Source organism: Camarhynchus parvulus, chromosome Z (genome assembly GCF_901933205.1).
Source record: "Camarhynchus parvulus chromosome Z, STF_HiC, whole genome shotgun sequence".
Lineage (NCBI taxonomy): Eukaryota > Metazoa > Chordata > Aves > Passeriformes > Thraupidae > Camarhynchus > Camarhynchus parvulus.
Window position 1 is genome coordinate 7,292,045 of NC_044601.1, and position 24,777 is coordinate 7,316,821.

The following is a 24,777-nucleotide window of genomic DNA, read 5'->3' on the forward strand; positions in this document are numbered from 1 at the left end:
AGGGAATCCAAATATCCATGCTGGTTCCGCTGCCTTTGGAATGGGAACGTGTCTGCCCTGGATGCATCTGCTGGGATGTCAAGTTGGTGACAACACCAGAGGGCAAGACTCCAAAAGAGAAATAAAAATGAAAGTATGAGTCAGTTTTGAGGTATTTCAGTGGCAGCGGACAGAGCGAACCTAGCTGTGGCTGCTGCCAGGCCACGAGGTGACCTCAGGAGTCCTGGGGCAGGAGCGGAGGGAGCATCCAGTCCCTGGTGCCCTGGACACAACCAGCACCCCCTTCACTGGAGCTGCTGAGCCTGGAGAGGTGAAGGCTGCAGGGAGAGGTGAGAGCATCCTCCAGTACCTAAAGGGTCTAAAGAGAGCTGGAGAGAGACTGTACCAGGGCAGGCAGCGGCAGAACAAGGGGGAATGGCTTCAAACTGAGATAGTAGGTGAAGATGGGATCTTGGCAATGAGGAATTGTTCCCTGGCAGGGTGGGCAGGCCCTGGCACAGGGTGCCCAGAGCAGCTGGGGCTGCCCCTGCATCCCTGGCAGTGCCCAAGGCCAGGCTGGACACTGGCACAGTGGAAGGTGTCCCTGCCATGGCTGGGGTGGCACTGAGTGGGCTTTATGGTTCCTTCCAACCCAAACAACTCCATGATTCCCCCAGCACTGGCACCCCACCCTCTCATCTCCAACAGCGCCTTACTCTCATCCTTTTCCCCTCACCCCTGCCACCTCTATCCCCTCAGACCCAGACACCCTCTTCCTCTCAGCACCTCACCCTCGGCCCACATCCTTATAGGTACTTTCCCCTCATCCCAGGCCCTCCTTTCCCCTCAGCCCCGTCCCACTCCTTCCTTCATCCTAGGTACCCCTTAATCCCTCACCCCGGGCTCCCTTTCCCCTCATACCGAGTATCCCTTTTCCCTAATCCTGGCCACGCCTTGCCCCTCGCCCCGGGCTCTTTCCCCTCACCCCGGGCTCCCTCGTCCCACGCTCCTTTTCCTCTCGTCCCAGGCTCTCTTTCCCCTCAGCCCGGGCCCCCTTTCCCCCCATCCCCTCAGCCCGGGCCCCCTTTCCCCCCATCCCCTCACCCCAAGCCCCCTTTCCCCTCAGCCCAGGCCCCCTTTCCCCCCTTTCCCCTCAGCCCAGGCCCCCTTTCCCCTCATCCCCTCAGCCCGGGCCCCCTTTCCCCTCATCCCCTCACCCCAAGCCCCTTTCCCCTCAGCCCAGGCCCCCTTTCCCCTCATCCCCTCAGCCCAGGCCCCCTTTCCCCTCAGCCCTTCCCGCCACCCCCCCATGCCGCGGCGCCGGGCGGGCCGGTCCCGCCCACGGCTGAGGTGGCGGCGGGCGCTGGCCGCGGTGCCGGGCGGAGCGGGCAGCGTTCCACCATGGCCGTGTACATGTGCCGGGCCGTGCTGCCGGCCGACGCCGGGCCCCGCGGGGAGCTGGGCGCGGGGCCGCTGCTGCGATGGATGGACGCCGCCGCCTGCCTCGCAGGTACGGCCAGCGGGGCCCGGCCCCTGCTCGCCCGGGGGCGGGAGGGGACAGTCCCAGTTCTGGGGGAGGCTGGAGGGAAGGTGTCATCCCGTGGAAGGGAGAGAGAGCTTTGGAGGTTGCACCGGGCAGGGGGGAAGGGGCCACAGGGGTCATCCTGTCCCGCCGCGGGGTCATCCCAGAGCCCGGGACTCGGGATCGTGCAGGCGCTGCTGGGACGGGTCCTGCGGGCTCCGCCCCGCACCCTCTCTGGGCAGCGTGTTCGGTGTTCTCTGAAAAAGTTCTTCACAGAATCACAGAGCCCCCTGAGCTGGAAGGGACCCACAGGATCACCCAGTCCCACCCCCGCCCTGCACACACACCCCAACAATCCCACCCTGGGCATCCCTGGAGCGCTCTCCAAACCCTCCTGGAGCTCTGGCAGAGCCTGTTCGGTGCCCCACCACCCTCTGGGGGAAGAACCTTTCCCTCATCTCCACCCTGACACAGCTCCATGTTCAGATGGAACTTCCAGGGCATAATTTTCTGCCCCTTGCCTCATGTCGCATTGCTGGGCACCACCAAGCAGAGCCTGATCCATGCTCTGACACCTTTTTAGGACATTTGTACGTGTCCAAAAGGGATGAAGGGATGAAGGGCCCTCTCACTCATCTCTTCCCGAGGCTGAGCAGACCCAGCTTCCCTCGAGAGGAGGATGCTCCAGTCCCCCAGTCATTCTGGTAGCCTGCACTGGACCCACTCCCGGAGCTCCACGTCTGTCTCTGGGAGCCCAGGAGATCTGGGGTCCAGTTAGGAACAGACACCACGAGGGTGAGGCGTCAGATGGCACGGGAGAGCGAGGAAGGTGGTGGGAATGTGGGGATGAGGAGAATTTTAAAAAGGAGCAGCAGAAGGGAAGAAAAGAGGTGGTGAAAGATAAGCAAGCGAAGGAAGGAAGGAAAGTACTAATTTAAGATTATTGCCACTTGTGTGCCAAAAAGAAGGAAAAGTACCACTGCCTTGGCAGGGGATTGGACTAAATGGTCTCCAGAGGACTCTTCCAGCCCTAACTATTCTGGGATTCCATGGTTCTGTGAAACAACCACAAATCCAGCCAGCGTGCAGAGCACTCCGTGTCTGCCTGTATCTCGGCTTCCAACGCTCCTAACCCCCCCTCGCCAGCTCGTACAAGTGACTGGGGAGCGCTGTGAGCGCGGGGGAAGCGCAGAGCGAGAGCCTGGCGGCGAGCAGCGATCCCGGTGCCCGCATCAGCGGCCGGTCCCGAGCCTGGCCGGCGGCGTTCCGGAGCCCCTGCCGGGATGCGGGGCGCCGGGTCCGGGCTGCAGGAGGCAGGACTGGCTGTCCCCGGCGCGGTGACCCCGCAGTGCCACGCGTGGCTGCAGCGCCGTGCCCGAGCCGGGGTCGCACCCGCATCCCCCAAAAGGAGCACGCCTCTTCTCTCAGGGGTATGAGGGAGTGATTCCATCCCAGCCCCTCAGTGTTTGAACCCTCAGAAGTGATTTTTCTGAGAAGAGGCTGTGCTTTCCTCTCGTATTTTCAGAGGGAGGTCTTCAGATTTTGATATGACACCTCTGATTTCTCTGAGCTCCTCGTGTGATGCTCACTAAAAATACGGGGCTGCTGGGGAGTGAGAGCTCTTGCCTGTTGTGCAGTGCTATTTTCCAGGCTTCCTGCTGGTCCCCTCTCTTGCCTGTGTCACTCAGGACTTCGGAGCAGAGGTTGTCTGTGTTTATACAGCTCCTAGTATATTGCAGATCTACCTTTTGACTGGAAGCCCTAGGTGCTATGGTCAAATAAATAATATATCATATTAACTAGCTGTAAAACTTAACTATCAGGTGATTAAATATTAACAGTAAATAAGATGTTTACCTTTGGCAGATTAGCTTTCATAATTAATACAAAAAGCGTGTGTTCTTTTTCACAGCCAAATGTACCCCATGGAAATGACTAACAGTTCAAATTTAGGTGAAAATATTTTACAGCAGGTGAATTCTGGTTTTGAATTTTCTGAATTTTTTTTGTCTTTGTTTTTATTCAATTCAATTCAATAAGGACATGTACTTAGCTGCTTTCCACTGTTGTGACTGCAGTAATAAGCTAAGTTTTTTACCTACTAATAAGTAGGTTTTTCTCCTGTATCTCAGAATCCTCCACTGGCATAAAACTTCCCCATGGATTGCCCTAGCTGATGCTCATGACATATTGTTTTGAGGGAGAATGATGAGCTTTCTGTGAGCTTGGTAACACTTTGTGACTCTTTCTGTCATTCAAAATGCTTGTTAAGGCTCTCTTACCAGAATGTTCATTTTTAGAAAAAGACCTTAGGTGTAAGTTTTGAAACTGAGTAAGATAGTCGCTATCATCTAGTCTCGTCTCCTGATGTTACCCATAAATACAAACACCCTTTACAACAGAATCGTGACAAAAAATGTTAACTTTAATCTTATTTAGCTTCTCTTTTTTCCTAAGGGGCGCACTGCAGAGTTGCATTTTGGTGCTCACAGGAGGAAGAGGGACCTGCTGCGTGCAGTCCCTGCCTGTCAGGCACCAGCCCAGGGGTGAGTAGCTCCCTGCAGGTGCAGAGTGGTAACTGTGTGCTCCTGTGTCTCTTTTGAAGCTGAGAAGCATGCTGGGGTGTCCTGCGTGACAGCGTCCATGGATGACATTCAGTTTGAAGAGGCTGCCAGGTACAAACCAGCTGACAGCAGTCAGGTGTTTCCGTTCTGCAGACTCTTGTTTGGCAGAGATAAACTGAGGCATTATAAAATGGGAGAGAGCAGACCTGCGAACGCACCACGGCCACAGGGCTAAGTCGCAAAACTGCTCTTTTCCACCTGTGATAGCCTGGCCCACCCAGAGAGCAGATCCATCTCACAGGGCAGAAATAAACTCTTGTTAACATTACTTGGCAGTTGAGATACCTGTTGAGAAACTGATGGCCCAGTGGTCTCTGGCTCTGGTGAATGGCTGCAGGCCACTGCTTATCTCTGTTAAATAAGCAATACTACCTATAAAACTTACTGTTATCAGTGTTTTTATTGCTGCAAGGTCTCTTTTGGTTCATTTCTTAACATCTTTCTCTTTCAGCTATTTTATAAAAAAGATAAATGTTTTACATTCACTGACCACTGAATTAACTGAGTCTACGAGATAACACAGGACTGAACTTGTTTTACCATTTTTCATGGTGGGATGAAACTCACTGTAAGAGGAAATAGGCCCTTTATTCCTAAACCATACCTTTACAGAAACCTAAACCCGTTACTTTATGGGTTTTGTTTGGTTTCACACAGGGGAATCTGAGAATGAAGGAGAGATTAGATGGCATAGACCTGGTTGCAGGGAGCAGTGCACATGCAGTTGTTGTGGCTGTGAACACAGAAACACTGGCTGACAGGGGTACAGCTGATGGCAGTTAAAAACTGCTCATAAGTGCAAAACAAGCATCCACTCAGACTTGAGACTGTTAGAGCAGTGCCCATTAGAGTAAGAACTGCAGCCAGTGACAAAGAAGAGAACGTGATCATACCAATTCTGGAACTCAAAAGAGAATTTCTTGGTCTGCTTCACAATATTGAAGTGTTTGTCCTGCCTTGAATTGCTCTGTGTTTTAATTTTGTTCTTAGAAAAAAATCCTGTTTGTAAAAACTAATCAAAGTTAGGGTAATGTTTCCCTTTCAGGTGTAATTGTTCAGAGTTAGTAGCTTCAGAGCACTTTTCTGTCTTGTTTCATGACAGCAGAACAGAGCTTCCGGAACATGACAAAAATACTTTTCCTTCCAAATTTGTTTCTGAATATTTCTAGTTCTTCTCTCACTTGTAATACCAATGTTCCATTTGTAACAAGAATTTCAGGTACCAATATTGTAGCTGTGAAAGAAATTATTTGAGAAATTATTTTTCTCTGCCAGGTCATCCCTAACATCCTTCTTGTAGCTTACTGTGCATTTTCCTAAATTTTGCCAGATCTAGTTCATTATACAAACATCTTGCATAAATAAAAGAGCTCTTGCTTCTCTTTCTGGTAAATTAATAAGATAGTTTTTAGGTAAGGGCTTACTGTAAGGTTTATTGACCTAAACCAGGTTACTAAATCTTCTGCAGGGATTAAGTCTTCTGTGTTTATTTCAGCTGAGATGTAAAGAGAAATTGTCACACATCTATATAGTTCAAAACTTAGCTTTATACCATGATAACCTCTTCCTTTTCTTGTAATACGCATCAGTTCAGTGTATTACTGAACTGCTGATTTTAAATTGATACCTCTGATTTTAAATTGCGTTTATTTAAATTTTGTTAGTGTTCTGTATGTGAATGATAGTCAGTTCATTCTGTTAAATTTCTGACAGTTTTAAGTGGAAGTGTGGTGTTGTGTGACTTCTGCCCCTGCAAATCTGTAGCTCTGACCACTCTCCTTTCTGGGAGGGAGCTGGTGGCTCCCTTAGCTGTGCAGTTGGGAACAATTGCCTTAACAGTTCTGCTTTTTCTTTGCAATAAATAATGCAAAAACTTCTGAGATGATTCTGAGCATCTTCTGCGAAGCTAATGAGGGCTGTGCACCTGCAGCTGGACTTGGTTCTTTCTGACCATTTTCCCTGCCCTACGCACCCAAAGGATTCCACCTCGGGTGTTCTTGGGTGAGGACAAGAAAAAAAAATTGCTGTGTCGTTTGTTGTTCCTGTCAGGTCCTCTGGAGGAGCAGGTTTCCTATTTCCCATTTCCCATTCTACTTCTGCAGTGGAATGAGCAATTTAAGTAAGCCTTTACCTTTAAATGTCCCAGCTTAATTCATTTAAATTAGTAAGCAACTACTATTATTTTTTTAATTTTATTATTTATTATTATTTTTAATTATTATTATTACTAACTGTGGTAATCTCTGTGCAAAATCCTTTTCACAGTGAATGTTTTGTCAGTACCCAAGTGCTCTGAGTTACATTTTACTTCAGTCTTGGCTCCACTTTTCCTGTCCCAGGGCTGCTCTTCAGCATTTGTAACTCAGTTTGAATTCCCTGGAGGCAGTGGCCTGGCACCCTTCTGGCTGTGCCTCTGGCTTACCCTGCACACTGTGTCCTTTTGCTTCCTGCTCACTGGGAAAAGTGGAGGGCAAACTGCCTTCCTCCCACCCTCTCAGCACTGCTTAGGGCTGAGATTTGAGGGGTTTGGAAACAAAGTGTGCTCCTGTTTTCAACATGGAGCAGGTGCTTTAGGAATTCCAGAAGGAAAGAAAATGTCTCCTCATTTAAATCTGTTTTGATGACATAATAAGGAGAATTTAAAAGGCAATAAATAATAAAATAAATAATATAATAAAAAATAAAATATATAGTAAAAATATTAGTATATTGAAATCACGCTAGATAATCATCTAGCAGTCTTGAATCTCTAGAATTTTTACTAGATAATAAAGTAAAAATTCTGTTTAGTTGTTTTATGTAGGTAAATGGGGAAGAGAGGTTTTCAGAGGGATGATGTTAGCACAGCAGGAACAAGCAGACCTGTTCTTGGCCAAAACTTGGAACATGAACTCTCTTCCCATCCAAGAGCGCTTTTTCCCTGGGGTTATCTCCTCATGTGCACATACCTGTGTGCCAGAGGTACTAGTGGAGTGTGTCTGAAGCTCCTGCAGCTGCCTGTACTCAGATTTATGCAGGATGTGCTTGTGAGCAAAAACCAGGATTTCTGGGTGTACCTGAGTGCACCTGCTGCCATTCAGACACCAGCAGAGAGAAGCAATGTTGCCATTAATGTTGTGCAGATCTCTGAGCTGCTGTAATTTTATTGACCAAGTCTGACTGGAGAATAACAGTGTTGAATTGAACACAGTGAAAAATTCACTTTTTTCAGTGAATTTTCAGTGCAGTGTGGAAGACACAGACTGATTAATGAGATGTTCTTCACCAGTTTTAGCAGTACACAGAGAGGCAGATTCAAGCTCTTATGAAGCTGCATGTTTGCCTTCTATAAGGTCTTACTCTTCTTAACAGGGTTGGACAAATTATTGCCATCAGAACAAAGGTGAACAGAGCATTCAAAACCAGCATGGAGGTAAGAGATAATCACTCTTTTTTCTAAAGGTGTTGAAGGAAAAGAGCAGAGGTGGGAGCAGCAGAGGAGCACAGCATGGGTCCAGGTTTATTTGCTCCAGATATTTGCAGGTATCTGAACAATAACAGTGTCTAATGGCACTGCTTTCAGAGTGTTACAGTTGTGTGTTTCCTGTGAAATAATCCATGTCAGAGTACCAATTGGGCCCTGAAGAATTGTAGCCTTTGGCAGGTGTAGTGGGCAGGATGGGAGAGGTGGTGTTGGTCCAGGCCAGATCCACAGAATAGGTGGAGTTCAAAGCATTTTTGAAACTTCTGATACAAATGTACATGTCTAAGGTGCACAGTGATCTTAAATCTTCATACTGCAGTCAGTATGCAATGCCTTGCCTGATCACTTCAAATCCTAACTGAACTTTGGGGTGCTTTTTGTGCATTGTGCCTGTGTCCAATTCCCATTATTATTAATGAGAGTGATGCATCCCACGGGTAATGTATTCCAAAATATTCTAAAAATTATAAAAATCAGAATTTTGATGTGTGTCAGGCCTATGCCACACGATCGAATCCAGTGTTTCACATTCAAGTGTTTCATTTTGCTTTGCACCCCTAAACACACTTTTTTTTCCATGTACAGACCTTAGAAACTCATTCAAATGAGGACTCCAAATGCCACAGAAGAAAATGGAAGAAAAATCCATAAAACTACATTTAAGTGTCTTTCTTGTTTTTGTAATTTTACCCTACAAGTGATGCTGAACAAACATAAAAATTGTGGTACTAAAAAAACCTTTCAGAGCTGACTGAATATTGATGACCAGAGATGTATCAGTGATTAGAGCAGGTTTTCTACCTTTTCCCTTTAGGTATAAGGGACTGATAAAAACTGCACTGTATTGTCTCAAATCAGTTGACTATGATGTAAATACCCTTTTTATCTCCTTCCTCCACCACCTTCTTCCTTGTAGGTTGGCATCAAGGTGACAGTACAGGATGTTTTGACTAATGCTGAAAAGATTGTGAGTGTGGCATATGCAACATATGAGCCTAAGCCAGTTGATGGTGGAAAGGTATTTTTCCTGTTTTCTCGTAAGCTTGGAGCAACTGAATTTCTGTGAAATAACCCAACTTTTCTGGTTGTGAAACACAGCAGATACACTGTTTATTCTGATCAGTGATAGGAAAAAAGCATGACGTTCAGACTTTATAAGATAGAGTCTGGGGGTTTATTTCTAATTTGCTTCTCTGAAATGGTTAGGTTGTTGTTGTTGCTGTCATTATTATTATTATTATTATTATTATTATTATTATTATTATTATTATTATTATTTCCATTTCCATTTCCATTTCCATTTCCATTTCCATTTCCTTTTGCACATTTGTTCATTATAGAAGTGAGGTCTTTGTGAGGGCTACAGTATTGTCTGAGGCAAGCTAGTGGAATGGAGATCCTTGTGAGTCTCTCTCCTTTTCAGAAGTTGTTTGCAGGGTGGGCTTTTTTATCCTTCACTTCCCCTCTTGGGGAGGTTGTTCAGACATCACTGCTCAGACAGAAGACATTATTTTTAAGCTCACTTCCAATCTATATTAGTTCTTTGCCATTTATGTTGATTGGTTTTCACACCAGGGCTGTTTCTTCTCCCCAGTGTTAGGAAATCAGTCATGGTACCATTGGCCTTCACATCACTGTGCCAGACAGGCACAGTCTTTTTAGAATTTTCTTGTAGGGAAGGCCAAACACTCCTCAGACTATCTTCAAAAACTCCCTTTGTATGTAAAATTCTGCTTTCTTGAATGTGACATCATGGATCTGACTTTCCTGTCTCACTGCATGTGTTATGACAGCATGTCTGGCTGTTAAACATCCACTGGAGATTGGCAGAGTCATCCCATGAGCAATTAATACATCCAAGCACTACTGCTCTCTCTTCTGTGAGGGTGTGCCACAGTTTGGAGAAGGAAACAGACTGGAGCAGTTTTACTAAAACTAAAGCCCAGCTCTTGTCTCTGAAGGGCTAGTGGCTAAATTTCTACCCTGATAGCACCAAAATATGATCAAGAATTGTTTGTTACTAGTTTGATATCATGCTCATAACATAAAACTGTTTACCTTTTGCCCAAATTTCTGGGGAGATTAATTCAGGATTACATTGGTGATGATTAACTAAGATTAGGTTTAAGACAGGAATGTCCCAGAGGGAGTTTGAGAGTTCAGTTCAAGTTCCATGACAAACTAAAATCTCAGAGACATTGAAGAATATTTTTTCCAAATCCACTTTTCTGAACAACTGTTTCTAAGGTTGTACAGAGAGAATATCAATATAACCACCATCTTAATTTTTTAACTGGGCCACATGGGAAAATCTAGGAAGCTCTTGAAAAGGACTGGAAAGGAGGCAATGAATCTGGAAGAGGGTTAGAGGGAAGAGTCAAAGGCTGAGAAACATTAGTGGCACTACTGCAAAATGTTGAATTTGTCTATGGTGTGCTGCTTTGTGCATTATTTTAATGCTTCTGAGGCTAGGCCTTCTAGACAAATCTCAGAAGTGATTGTTCAGTGTCATTGGTGGTGTAATTATCCAAATGTAGTCATTTTCTTGAAACTAGTACATTTGGTTTGGATGCAGTTTGTCATTGAACTGAAATACACAGGAATTTGCACTGACACCACTGACCAGTGCAACTGAATTTATTTTCTGGTTCAAAAATTCTATCCTCAAACCTTCCTATTAAGTTCATATTTTCCTGTCTTTTTTTTTTTTTTCTTAAATGTGTTAAACACTGTGTGCTCTCATGGATGCTTGTATTTATAAGCTGAAAGCACTTTGTCATTGAGTTTTAATGAATGATTCTGAAAGGATAATGCAGAATCTCTTGAACTTTATACTCTGTGTTAGTTGTATTATTAAACCTGTCATCTTGGACAGCTGATAGGAAAAAGTTGTAGAAAATGCTGATGCCATTTTAAGTTCAAAGTGCGCTTTGTTACGATTGTGAAATTCAGAATTGTTGTATTTTTTCCCTCTCCATTTGCACAGGTTGAGTTAAAACCTGTACAGCCTCTGTCTGCAGAAGACTACCTGGAGCACATCCTGGCTATTGAGAGGAGAAGAATCCGCCTGGGCTATGTCCAGGTCTTTCAGAAGGTGGTGGAGGAGAGCAATAAGGAAGGTGATTTCTGTACTCAGTGCAGGAGGTGGAACAAACACTTATGGGCAGCTGGAAGGAAGGAAGGAAGGAAGGAAGGAAGGAAGAGGGAGGAAGGAAGGAAGGAAGGAAGGAAGGAAGGAGGAAGGAGGAAGGAAGGAAGGAGGAGGAGGAAGGAGGAAGGAAGGAAGGAAGGAAGGAAGGAAGGAAGGAAGGAAGGAAGGAAGGAAGGAAGGAAGGAAGGAAGGAAGGAAAAAAGCAGGCAAAATGTCTCCTTGGGGTTGTGGTGTCAGATAGAAAAGTCTGCGCCAGATTTGTGAGTAGAGGGGCCAGAGGTGTGTGAGGCAGTTATTCTAACAGAGTGGTATTTCTTTTTATCTCAGAAATTCCAGATGTAAAAACACAGGATTGAAGGCCAGGTGTGCATTAAATAGATGTGAAATGCAGATCTTCACTTGACTCTATGTGTGAGGTGTCACAGGTTTACAGCAGTAAACACAGCAATAAACTTCTGTGACACTAGTTGTGATGTAGACAGAAGCATGACATTCACTCAGGATTGTGGCCATGTCTTTGCCAGAAAGGAAAGTAAGAACTATGTTTATGCCCTGAGGTGATTCCCAACAAGCAGAAGTTTCATTACGTGGAGGTGAAAACAGGTAAAAAAGTTAGAAGAACTGAACCAAGAAACAGGTTATTCTTTATTTATGGTAGTAATTTCTGTTCCTAAAGAAAGTTGTGCTTATAGGTTGTTGTGTTCCCTCACAAAAGAAATTACTCAGAGCAGTTAGGAAAATATGCTTGTATTTGGAAAATCTGAGCTGTAGCTCCAAATATAAATAACAGGCAGTATGTGGTTTTACTGAGGAGAGATTAAACCTGTTATAAACAAAGATCTTTGTAACAATTTAGTAAGACTTCGTAGAACTGAAGAGTCATGTTTGGTACAAGAAAACAAGTTATTTGTCTTCATGGTAACTGTCTCACAGGGTACAGTCTAATAACCCGAGTGACAAATCAGAGGTCGATGGGTTTTGTCTCCACTGCCTTTCCTGGAAACTTCTTTGAAGGGTATTATTGTAGCAGTAATTCACCTCCTTAAGGAGACAGAACAAGCAGAGTGGGAGAAGAGAGGAGAGAACATTGTGTGTAAAGGCTGCGAGGTAGCAACATATGTACAAATCATACCCTGAGAGTGAGGTTTGTTTGACGAGTGGATCTTAGGGAACACCTTGAGTAGGTCCAAAGTACAAGTTAGTCATATGTTTCCACACACTTACATAATCACAAAGTTAGCTAATTATGCCACAAGTCAAAAGTACAATTTAGGTCAAGCAGCTCCTAGCACAGGTGGGCACTTTTAAAATTACTTTATGTAATCTCATGCCCAAATCTTCCTGCAAAACACCACTGAAAAGAATTGAGATTAGCATGAGGATGCAAGGCTAAACACTTGAAAGTGACATCAGAAATGCTTAGGTAATACAAGGTGGTTCTCAGATCCTCATTTCAGTCCTTTCATGCAGGTATTGCCTCAGGCAATTACAAAATTTGTAACAAGGTGAAATAATCAAGTCCTGTTCTAATCTTAGTTCAACACACCTGTACAGGTGCCCATCACACACAGGGCAGAGTCTTTGACAGACATTTGAGTTGGTGCTGAAGTGCTCTGACAGCCCCTGAAAGCCAGCACACGCTGGGTCTGCAGCTGCTGCTCCCCTGCAGGAACTGCCCCTGATACAGGAACTGCCCCTGGTAGGGATGTGGGGATGCACTGAGGGCTGGCAGCAGCAGCTCCTGGGAGAACAGAGAAAATGTTCAGCTTCTTATCACTTCCCTTGCAAACCACAAAGCTCTTCTGTGCCTTTCTGGTTTTCTTCTTTTTGCTGAGTCTGAACAAGCTGTTCTCTTCACTGGGTGTGCTTTCTTCTGAAAGCATTCATTGATGCATTGCTGCTCTGTTTCAGATACTTGTGAAGAGAAAGATGCCGTTTCAACTGAGCATACCCACGTACAGAGCACTGAGCTTGTCCTGCCTCCTCATGCAAACCACCATGGAAACACTTTTGGTGGCCAGATCATGGCCTGGATGCAGACAGTGGCAAGCATTTCAGCAAGGTACTTTCCTACAGCATTGTCTCTGCATGTTGTTCTAAGTGGATGTGCTTTTAACGTTAAAGGTTTCACAGGGATTTATTTTATGAAGAATACAGACCCAGGCCTTTGTGACTTGTCTTCCTCCTCACATTACAGGAGGCCTTTGAACTATTTAAGTGGTACATCTCCCACAGCATGCCATGCCACTGAGACTCAGACATTATTCTGTTACACATACAGAGCCTAAGGCAAAAGAGGCTGTGTTACCTTCCTGGGAATCTGCAGAAAGCTAACACTGGATACAGGAAGAGAAACCTGCTCTCCTTATGCTTGGTGCAGTGTTTTAGAAACAAAGTTAGTTGTTTAACCAGAATCAAAGCAATACTCACCCTGTATCGAGTGACATCCAAAAATGAACAGCCTGCTAGAACTTAGTCTGCAGATCCTCGTGATGCCAGAAGAAAAATAAGTCAGAGAAAAAGGAGCCACATAAACAGGCTCTGTTTTGTTGGTGTGTGCACAGAACGGATGGATAACCCTCAGCAAGTCACTTGACCTTTCAGTCCCTCTGAGCTGCACATCCTATGGCTTGCAATAATTTTAGCAATTTAAAGAGCTTGGGCATCTTCAGGTAAAGAGAACAAAATATGTTTTGTGACGCTGCCTGCCAGTGTGACCCAGGCACATAATCACTTAATCCCTCTTCCCCGGAGTCAAACCGTTGTTTGTCTCCCTTCCTGTTCCTGGACACTGCACAAAGCTTCTTTGTAAGCAGCACTCAAGTTTCAGTCTGAATTCTCCTTGCATACCGAGTGACCTAATTCACTGCAGGGATGTTAGAGATGTTTTCCCTTTTTATCTTTAATAATTAAATGACTTCTCCATTCATTATTCATATGGTTTTGATTTGTAGCCAGTGGTTGTACTGATAACAACAGATTTTCTGTAGTGGTTGGATAAACAACTTGTTTTAGTAACAACAGAGTGCACTGACCTTACCCCCATGTGCAATTCCAGTGGCTTGAAGGGACTGTTGCAGATTTTTGCCATATTATGACTCAGAATATTTACCTGTTTTCATCTGATAAGTTTTACCTTGTGGGAGTCACATTTAGATTTAAAAAAAGGAATGGAGACCACAGCAAACGGAGTACTGGACAAATTTTCTTTGAACTAATTAATGTCAAACATGATTACTCATGTTGAGAATTTCAGGAATAATAATGGTGTCAGAGGCTGGTTGAAAGCAGAGATGTTGTAGTTTTTGCTTGAGAAGTAACTACTCTCTCTATGAACCTTTTGTGAGGCCACTCAGACTCCACCTTTGAAGGTGCCAGGTAAGAGTTTCTGTGGCCACAGACTGTGATAGAGGAACAGGAGAGGAGGGATAAGCCTGAAAAAATAAATTTCTAAGGGCATTTTAAAGGTTAGTCATTCTCCTTCTCACTTCCCCACCACCTTTTTTTGATCAATACATAAAAATCTTGCAGATAGCAATAAAACCATTTGAATATTAGTAATATTAGCTTGAACTTGACAGATACTTTCTTATTCCTTACATTTGCAATAAAAGCATTCAGGGTGTACTTTTCCAGGAAAGAAATGAATATTTAGGCCTGATTTCTGGTTTGTTCCTCTCCTCATCATTATTGTGTTTGCATCTTTAGAGTGAACATTGTAAATAAAATCAACGCTTAGCATTTTAAATCAGAGGAGCAAATGATTGTAATTTAATTACAAAGTAATTCAAATGTATTAGACTATTGAAGAGATGTTCCAGTCAGTTAATTAGCTGCAGATAATTGTGTGCATTTAAAAATACCGGTACATTAGTTTTCAAAGTGCAGTTGAGTTAAAAGCTAGAAGTGCTACAAAACTGTATTTTCAAATTTAGAAAACTTCACCATGGAACAGTCTATCCTAGATGTGCACATGGGCTCCTTACTGAGAGCAGTGTGTTGCTAAAAATAAATTTCATATATTGTATATTGTCCCCTCTTCCTGTGATGCACAGACATCCCAGTAGAAAGTGAGGGGCTTTGAATACATGCAGAACTGATGAAGAAACGTGATTTTTGCCTGCTCCAGAGAGCTTGGAAACAAGATTCTCTTCACCCAGACTGCATCTGGTAGCCATGTGAGGGTTTTTTAATTCTCATTTCATATCACACTAGCAGAAAGCATCTAAAACCAAGCAAAAAAGTACAAATATTGAGACTAGATAACTTGACATGTCATTGATTGGACCCTGTCCCTGGTGCTCAGCCTTTCTGCTCAGGTTTCCTTTAATTGTTTAAAGGTTTAAGGTCTGGCATTTTTACACTGCTCAGGAGCCTGCTCCCCGTGCAGTCCTGCAGAAATTAATGAAACTGAGAGGTAAGTGGTTACTCTGTAGGTAAAGGATTCATGGTCTGGCTTTAAGAGAGGGCAGTCTCAAGCAGTGAGAATTAATTGGTGTTTGTAAAACGTGCTGGAAATGAAACAGCATGACATAAGTGGTATTATGATGGTTGAAGCTCGAGTTACATGCTCTTGGAGCTGACCGTGCTAGCATGGAGTAGATCAGTGTAATTTAGTGACCTTCCAGGTCCTGCAAACCCTGTTTCTGTGGTCAGTCACGCCGGCTGTGCTTTTAGCACAGCTGTGTGTTGTGTCTGTCTGTCTGTGTTTCTGTTTCAGCCGCCTCTGTCATTCACACCCCATCCTGAAGGCAGTTAACATGTTCAAATTCTGGGGGCCATCCTTTGTGGGTGACCGCCTGGTCTTCAATGCCATTGTCAACAACACTTTCCACAGCAGGTAAAGCTCCTCATCTCTTGTGTCCCTGGGCATCTCCAGCGCCAGCCTACACTGTGTGTTTCATGTTGCATCAGTAGCATTTTCATTAGTGAATTAATTATTTTTCAGGTGGGACTTTGAGGCATGTGTCTGTATCTGTAACTGCCTATATGTGCCTTTTTTTTGGTTTCGCTTTTATCAGTGGAAGTTTTTAAAAACAAAATTATCCTCTGACTTTCAGTTTAAAGATCATTTGTCACCAAATCCCACTCCTGCAAATTCAAACAATAAACATTCCTCTGAAATTCAGGGATTTTCAAGGGCTGAGTTGCTCCCAGAGATTTGACTCTTGAAGCTGGCAAGAAGATGCCAGCTTCTTGCCAGGATCTTCCCATCTTGGCATTTGTTGACAGACTGCATTCTATTTATTGCTTATTTTTGTTAATGCTATTTAGCTACTGCCATCGTTTATTTTATTTCAGAGGTGTGCCTGTCCAGATTGAGTAATTGATTTGCTATGCTACAGAAGGTATTTGAGTCAGGCTTCCTGCACACCTGCAGGTACTGCTGTCCACTCTAGCGTGTCTCAGGGCTGCTTCTGCACCACTGGCAGCAGTTCAGTGATTTATTTAAACTGTCCTTTCAGTGTGGAGGTTGGTGTCCGTGTGGAGGCTTACAACTGCGAGGAGTGGATCCAGGACCAGCCGCGGCACATTAACAGTGCATTCCTCATTTTCAGTGCTTTGGATGACAAAGGGGAGCTGCTCACCTTCCCCAAGGTCAAGCCCACTACTCAGGTGAGCTCTCAGCATTGGGGGGGTCACCACAGCCTTGCTGAGGAAGCCAGGACCAAGCAGGGCGCAGCAGTGCATCTTCTTGCAGGAGAGAAAAGCTCCAAATGAAGTGCTTGCCCTCGAGTGATAGGTTTATTATTGTTAGCTTTAGTCTTCTGAAAGTGAGAGGCTCCGTGGAGCATCCTCATGACTAGAGATTCTGTGGTTGATGGTCAGAGAAGAAGAATCTGATGTATTTGGAGATTTTTCCACTTGTCTGCATCTCATGCAAGTTCCACTGACTGTAGATGAAATTTATAAGTATTCAGTGAATAGTTATTTTTATAAACCCTTAACAAAGGTGAGAAATAGAGTGAATAAAGAAGTCTGTGGGAATCAAATCCCATGACGTGGGTGGGCTTTTCAGTTGCTTTGACATGGAGATCTCAGTTCATGTTTCCCTGAAAGTGGTTCATGAAGCACTTGAAGCAGTTTGAATGCTATTGTTGAATTATTTGCTGTGCTAACACCTGTCACTAATCTTCCTGTTCCAGTTACAAGAATTTTAGAGAGCCAGTGTAGGCAGAAATAAAATTATTTTTTAAGATCAGAGACCTTATTTTTTATAGGATGGGAAACGGACAAATGAATCAAGGTGTCTTATGTACTCACTGGGGCAGTAAGTTTACTACTGCCTACTGCAGGCTGTCCCAAGAGGAGAAACTGGCTTTGAAAAATACAGTTTCCCTTTGTGCTTTGAACACCAGATGATGATAAATTAGGTTAATAGTTTATTTGGTGGATGGCACATTCAGAAAGAGCAGAATGTGTCTGTTGCACTGCCCAGCTGCAACTGCTTTAGGACCAAAGAGCACCTGGAGGATGCTACAATAATAAAACTCTTCTATCACATTGGTTTTTTTCGAATTTCAGGGAATAGTGCTAAGGCAAAAAGTAAACCACTAGTTTTCTTGGGTTAGCTTGTGGAAAGGCCATTGCACAATTACTCTTTATTTGCTTATATTTCTGCTCTGGCATTTGCTCATCTGGAATAAATAATTTTTAGTTGTCTTTTTTCAAGCTTTGTTCTAAAATAATGAGATTTGTTGCTCTCTGGTTTGCTTTTCATGCAGGATGGTGTGAGGAGGTACCACGGAGCTGTTGCCAGGAGGAGGATTCTACTCACCAGGTACAGCTGGGTCACTGGCAGGTCTTGATTTTGAAAACTTAACTTCATAATCCTCTAAATAAAGTAATTGAGCTCCCCTTAACATATATATGACTGTTATATGGCTTACATTTACAAATAATTTTGTTTCAGTGGCACTGAAATTGTTAAGAGGCTTCTTGTCTCAAAACTACTTTGCTCTGGAGGTTATTGTGTTTCACTGTGTTTCTTGGAAAGAAAAAGCAGTTATTGCAAACCAAAAATTGATAAAGTACCTGTATTTAGAAGACATTTAAGCCTACTGAAAGTGATTTTTCCTAGCATACACAGACATATAAAGAACCAGTTTATGCTACTGTGTCTCTTTTTAATTATGTTTTAGAAAATGCATGATATCTGCTAAAGGAGACAAGCCCTCTGATGCCTGGGAGACAAGCAACCAGGTAACCTGTAGGTGCATAAAAAGCTGTATTTGTGCACCTGTTGGGGTGTGTGAAGCAGCTGTTCAGGCTGTGGCAGTACAGGTGGACCCTCTGAAGTTTTGTGGTAGTCGTGAGGAACAGATGGATGTGTAACACAGTGAAATTTCTCTTTTAAAAAGAGGGAGTAGATGATTCACTACTGATCTAAGAGTAAGTTCAATAGAAAGGATATAAAAATTGTCTTTAAAACACATGCATACAGGTGGTCTCTTAAGGTCTCCTGCAGATTTATCCCTCAATGTCCCCAGTTGTTACAAAATGAATTGTGAATTCCTTTTATTATTCTTCAGAATAAGCTGAATTCTCCTGTAGAGGAAGTAGTTTGGGGTTTTGGTTTTTGTCTTTATCCAGCCACAGAATGTCTGAAAAGTTGCAGTGAGGAAACCATTTAGTAAGTGCTAAAAGTGGGGGGAGAGATAGCAACAGAGAGATGAACATTGGAATAGCACAAATCTGTGGAAAGAGAGGTGAAATCATGTTCATTCCCAGATTCCCTGCACCAAGTGTTTCTGGTTTGGACATGCTGGGGCATTCACTGTGTCCATGTCCTGCAGTGAATGGTGTTGAACCTGAATTTAGGTGGATTTATAGATAAATTAAATGTTGTTTCAGTGTCCAGTTTTTGTGGCTAAAGCAGCTTTTTTTCCTTTTTTTTTTTTTCTGCAGAGCAACAAATGTAAATACGCACACAATGATAAAAATTGCTTGGTTAAGATTTATTTCCTATGAAATCAAAACCTGTCAATAAAGACTCTAAGGCTGTATTCTCTTTATAGAGTGCTTAAATGAGAACTCCATCCACTGTAGCCAAGCATAAAGAATGGCTATATTTGCATTTCCTTTGCTTGTGAGCCTGCTGTGAAAAACAATTGCCGAGATGGACCCAGCTTGGTAGCAAAGAAGAGGTTAATTTTCGAGTAGATTCTAATTGCTTAAGAGGAAGATGGACAAAACCATTAATTCAGTGGTCTGAGAGGTTATCTGTATTGTCTCCCTGGTGGTCAAAGTTGTTCTTCACAGCTTTATAACTGGAGAAGCTGAAAATAGTGTTTTGTTGTCCTTTAATTAAGATTGTTTTGCCAACAGCCATGTGAGTGCATCAGGAAGCCACTGGAAGTGTTTTAATTCAGAAACTACTGAAGTGTGTTTTCACTTACAAGGAAAATAAACATTTGTTTGCAGTTGAAGCATAATGATGGGAAAAAAGAACACCTAATTTCTGCAATGTTCAGTCAAATGTACCTTTGCCCTCCATTTTCAGACATGTGTCTTGTGTTTCAGGCATATCTGAGTTACAGCAACATAGCTGCACTGACACACCTGGCAGGAGAACCAGGGTGGGACATAACCAAGACCCTGGATAATGTAAGTGTAGAAGAGAAATTACAGAAATCTGAAAGCAAGGCACCTCCCTGTTTGTGAAGTGGTGTTATAAACCCCAAATCAGCAAGGACACTTGTGTAAACCAGTTCTAGCAGAGGAAGATGCTGCTAGGAAAAGCAGGAGAAAGTCAAGGGAAAACGGGGTGTTAACCCTGTTGCAGTGCATGTTTTCCAGAAAATGGAGAGACATCTGGCATCTGCCAAGGCTGGGTTTCTGAAATATGGTTAGTGACTGGCAGTTTACTTCCAGATCATGTTGATCCAGAGGTGTTTTGGGACAATAAATTATTTTTTCAGTGTTTTGGTCTGACCTCCTGTGCATTGCAGGCTATGGAACATTGCTTAGTGACTCTTGCATGTAGACAATAAGATACTTACGTAAGAGCAGATACAAATCATAAGGAATTCCAGTGATGGCAAAGCTGCCAGTGCCGTGTGTAGGTTGTTCCAGCGGTTAAATATTTCAGTAAACGCTGCTATGCCAAATAAACAGCACGCAACTCTGGTGCTGGGAAAAGCAAGCTTGAACCAGCTCCTGGAAACAAGCAGAGACAACAATGGGGTTGTTCTTCCTGGGGAAGAGAAGGCTTTGGGGAGACCTTGAAGCACCTCCCAGTACCTAAAGGGGGAGGTACAAGAAGTCTGGGGAGGGACTGCACAAGGGGGAATGATCCTAAAGTGCAGATTTGTTCCCTTTTCCCTGCAACTGGAATGACCCCAAGCTGACTTGACAGCTTTTGAAGGTAAAAAATGGCATTCTTGGTGTCTTTGACACAAAACCACAAGGTTTGTGAGGCTGCAGAGATAATCCAGCCTTGCCAATGTTCACTTAGCAGAGAGGTGTTTTGACAGCTGCACCTCCTGCTTTGTTTTGTGATTTTTCAAGGCTAGAAGACTCCTAGAACAACATTACTTCTGTTCTGTGCCATAGAGGAATATTGATGCAGACCTCCTGTAGATGGTTTTTAAAGCTCTTAAGCATTTAATTTTACACCAAACTTTACTTCAGCAAGGTGCTTGCTGGATTAAGTTGGGGGTTATTTCCCCTTCCAAGACAGGACAATCCAGAGAATACAGAATCTGTGTTGTTGCAGAAATGCAGAAGAAAACAAAAGATTGCGCATTTTTTGATGCAGAAAAAGAAAACCAAAACAACAAAACATCAACAGTGATGATGAACCTTATGAATTTTGCATCACTTGGAAATGAAAATCTGTTAAACTTCTCAGGATTTGAGAAGCAATAAAGCACATGAATTTGGGAATAAAATTCTCTAATTCTAAACATTCTGCTGTACCCATCCCCTTCCATTTGTGGGGTTTCTGGGAGGTGACAAATCCTTCTTGTGTGTGCATTGTTATGTCCAAGTTATTCTTTTTGAATTCTCTGGTTTGGGGTTTAGGCCTACGAATAGAAATAGACCCAAAATAATCAAGGCAAGATAGTACAGGTGTGGGACAAGAGATGCAAAACTGTGATTTAAAGTAGTTATTCAAAGTATCATTAGTTCTGGGTGCTCTGCTTCACAGAAGAGAGCAAAGGAGAAAAAGAAGGATATTTTGCAAAGGGAAGTGCTGGGTTGCTCTAGGGGCAAGAGGGCTAAGCCAAGGTGTGGCTGATTTGCCTGGACAAAGGCATGTGGCATTTCCCAGGAACTCCTGAGAAAATCTGCCTAAAGTCCTAAATGTGTAACATTTATGCATCTAAACATTTACAGTAATAATTCTTGGTTTTTAATACATGCTGCCTATATTTTTTTTCCTTTTTTCCCAGGTGAAAATCTGGACCCACGAGGAGGGTGCTGTGCTGTCATTCAAGGTGGAGATGCAGGTGAAGGTCCCATCCCAGGTGGCCTTCTCCCTCCTGTCCGACTTCAGCCTCCGCCAGCGCTGGGACAAACATTTCCTGTGAGACCCTGTCCTTGTCTGGGGCTCTGAGCCCCCTGGCCACTCCACTTCTCTGTCACAGACACTCCTGTGAGACCCTGCCCTGTTAGGAACAAAGTGTTGTAAGAGTTTGACATCAAACATTCATTTGTCAAAATACGGGTTTTGGGGTTTTTTTAGTGTAGAAGTAAAATTTGGTTTGTGCTTAGTCTGCTTCCAAAATACAGAGTGCACTGTATTTTTCAAAAGAATTGAGCGTTCTGTGTCATTCAAAAGAAGGGATAGGACAGAGGTCATCTTTTTCTTAAATAATCACAGCTCCAGTCCTAGGCAGGTGTGTGTTAAAACTGACAAAAACCCAAAACTAGTAAAAAAATAAAAAGTTTAAAGTAAGAACTGAGGTGGATATATTGTGCATGCTAGCTTTACAAATTAGGGAAAAGCTGGACTCCTTCATGTTTGTGCTGTTGGAGACACTGATGCTCAATTTCACAGTCAAAGTGAGAAATCAAGAAATGGGGTCCTTCAAAATACATATTTTCAAAAAATAACATGTTTGAAAGTTTGTATCATTTGAAACAGGTTTTTGGAATGGCTCTAAAAGGTGTTTGAGGTTTTTTATTTACCTTTTATGGTGTAGAATAGTGATTAGAGACAGTTGAATTGAAATTATACTGATTTGATATGGTGAAGCATTTTCAGTTAGTTATTCCATCCTGAAAGATTTTTACCAGAGGGTGGAAGTGGAACATTAGGGATATTTGAAAATCTACAAACTCTGCTGAATTTACAGCTTGTAACAAACAAAACCTAATGAAATAGTGCTGATGAGGTGTTGCAGAAAACCTAAATGTTTCACTCTCTCTGCCTTGCTGGTGAAACATGAAAATTAAAGGTTCAGCATCAGGATGAGCCCGTTTGCACTGAGTTTGTTGGAGCTGCTGTTGCACACACAGGGCCTGAGTTGTGTGCTAAATGTCTTCACAGGACATGTGAGGTCCTGCAGGCTGTGAGTGAAGAGGAGAAGATCTACTACGTCACCTCTGGCCCCACGGCAGGCCACCAGCCCAGGGACTTTGTGATTCTGGTGTCCCAAAGGCAGCCCTGCCAGCCACAGTGAGTATGGCTCTTATTTTAACTCTGAGCACCTTGGGGCCATGGTCTGGGGTGCTGTCACCTTGATCTGTCACTGGGTGACAAAAGGGCATTTTACTTTCTAAGGAGTGAGATTCCTTGGTTGATGCCTGAGTTTGTACAGCCAGATTTGCTTTGCCACGTGAAGGTGCAATGAAATAAATCCAGATCATCACAAATTTTTAGCATAGTCCAATATTGATCCTCTGATAGTGACTCTTCGAGAGTAGTCTACCAGGAGGGCAAATAGGCCAGAATTCAAAAGGGCAAATGGAGAAAAAAAATCATGTCCCAGAGAGCATGTCAGTGTGCTGAAGCACCTAGCTGGGAGTTTAGTTTTTCTTTGTTTGAAGTGACTCTGTATTCCCATTCCACGTAATTACAGAGTATCTGTTTAGTCAAGGAAGTTCTTGAAACCTTACACATTTATTGTATCTGTAAATTCTGCCAAGTCCCTTGCTCAGTTTAACATACCCTGCTTTTTAAAGTTTTATTACTTTTTATTAGATCTCCTTTTGTTCTTACATAGTGAAACATGGGCAAATGGAACGTTTTGGTCCATCTTACCCTTCTCTATTCTGTTTCTTTTTTCACATTCAGTAATTCTTCAGCTTAGCACTAAAAGGCAGTATTCTGTACTGTGCTTGCCTTCCCCCTCCATGAGGGAACTGAATGAGTTTGGATACCTTTACTGTGGCCACACTGTGAAGCCTCTGGGTAAGGGTTGTTCCCTGATGCAGTAAATGTGGGCTGAGCAGAGCAGGGTAAATTAAAAAGAAAAGGTGGGGAATTGTTCTTTGGCTGCCACAGAGGTCTCCTGGACTGGGGTCTGTGCTGAAGCCTCACTGAGGCTCAGCAGGGCCCCGGCTTTGAACCAGGATTGTTGAAAACACCCAAGCTCCTCGGCCCTCCTGTGAAAATGACATGTTGTAGTCACTGCCATGAACGTTTTCAACAAGAGGAAGGGTGTGATGTGTGCTGTTGTGAGATCCCCAGGATGAGGTGAGAGATGAGAATTGACTCCATGTTCTCAGAAGGCTGATTTATTATTTTATGATATTATATTATATTAAAAGTAATTATATACTAAAACTATACTAGGGAAAGAGAAGGGATACATTAGAAGGCTAAAGAAGAATGGTAATGAAAGCTCGTGACTGACTCCTCAGAGTCCAACACTGCTGATGGTGATTGGTCATTAATTAAAAACAATTCACATGCTTGGATAAACAATCTCCAACCACATTCCAGAGAAGCAAAACATGGAGAAACTGAGGCTTCTCATCTTCCCAGGAGAAGAAATCCTGGTGAAGGGATTTTTCAGAAAATATCACGGTGACAGTGATGCTTGTCCCTGCCCTGCAGGGAGCCCTACACGGTGGCTGTGAGGTCGGTGACCCTCAGGGCGATGCCCCCACGCCCAGAGTTCTGCAGGAGTGAGATCCTCTGTGCTGGGTTCCAGATCCACAGCACCAGCAGCAGCTCCTGCACTGTGAGTAACCCTGCAGGGCCCAGCTGTGCCCCCTGCCCTGTCCCCCCTGCCCCGCGGCTGTCACCTCGCCTGAGCTGAGACTGCAGAGGGAACAGCCAAATACCTCCAAAAAAGGAGTTCAGTCTGGGTGTGTGGGGTCTGTCTTGCCCAACTTTGGCCAATCTGACTGTTAGAAATGAGCCCTGAACCCCTGCCCCTCCAGATTTCTAAAATACACCCCTAGAGGATGTGCATTGCGCTGGACTCTGGTGGTGTGTCTCTCTTTCCACTGACTACAAAGGCCAAGGAATTAGTTCAAATTAAATTCCTCGCTTGAACCTTCATATGCCAGGAATCACGCAATCTGATTCCCATCTCTGGACCCATGGCCAATCTTCTTTGCCATGGGAAGGCTAAAACTTTTCCATTTAATAAAACACTTTTCTGAAAACTTTCAGCAGCTCTTGGTGGCTGCAGTTCCTTTTTTTGGGCAACAGGTTTGCTCACAAAGCACACGTATTTAGTATGTTATACACAAGTATTTCTTGCTGCACTGCTCTGTACATTTACCTGCAGATGCTGGAGGGTCTGAAAGCAGTGAGGACATCCAGATCACTGGGGTGTTGTAAAAAAGGCATGTTTTTTGGAAATTATTGCCTTCAGTTTCAGAAGCACTGTGTGCTTCTATTCACATCCATGAAAGCTGTGGTACTCATCCAGGTTCTGCAAAAAAATGGCTAACTTGCAATCCATAGGCTTTTTTGTTTCATTTACTTTTGTTCAAACAGGTGTGTTACTTCAATCAAGTGACATCAGGAGTTATGCATTACTTAGCTGCAAATCTTACTGGCTCATCAAAATCCATTGAAGACACTGCTTTGGAGTGTATAAAGTTCTTGGAGCTGGAAGACAGCAAGTGCTGA

General features: G+C 43.7%; 1 protein-coding gene across 1 annotated transcript; it reads left to right on the forward strand.

Annotated features, from left to right (window-relative positions):
* Nucleotides 1–1,380: 1,380 nt before the first annotated feature.
* ACOT12 (acyl-CoA thioesterase 12) lies at nucleotides 1,381–24,777 on the forward strand. Its single transcript, XM_030968656.1, has 16 exons — nucleotides 1,381–1,489; nucleotides 4,107–4,176; nucleotides 7,477–7,537; nucleotides 8,505–8,606; nucleotides 10,575–10,707; nucleotides 12,184–12,195; nucleotides 12,651–12,801; nucleotides 15,460–15,579; nucleotides 16,205–16,355; nucleotides 17,465–17,520; nucleotides 17,882–17,942; nucleotides 19,263–19,346; nucleotides 21,137–21,270; nucleotides 22,237–22,365; nucleotides 23,749–23,875; nucleotides 24,643–24,777. The coding sequence occupies exons 1-16, from the start codon at nucleotides 1,381–1,383 to the stop codon at nucleotides 24,775–24,777; spliced, it is 1,635 nt and encodes a 544-aa protein (XP_030824516.1).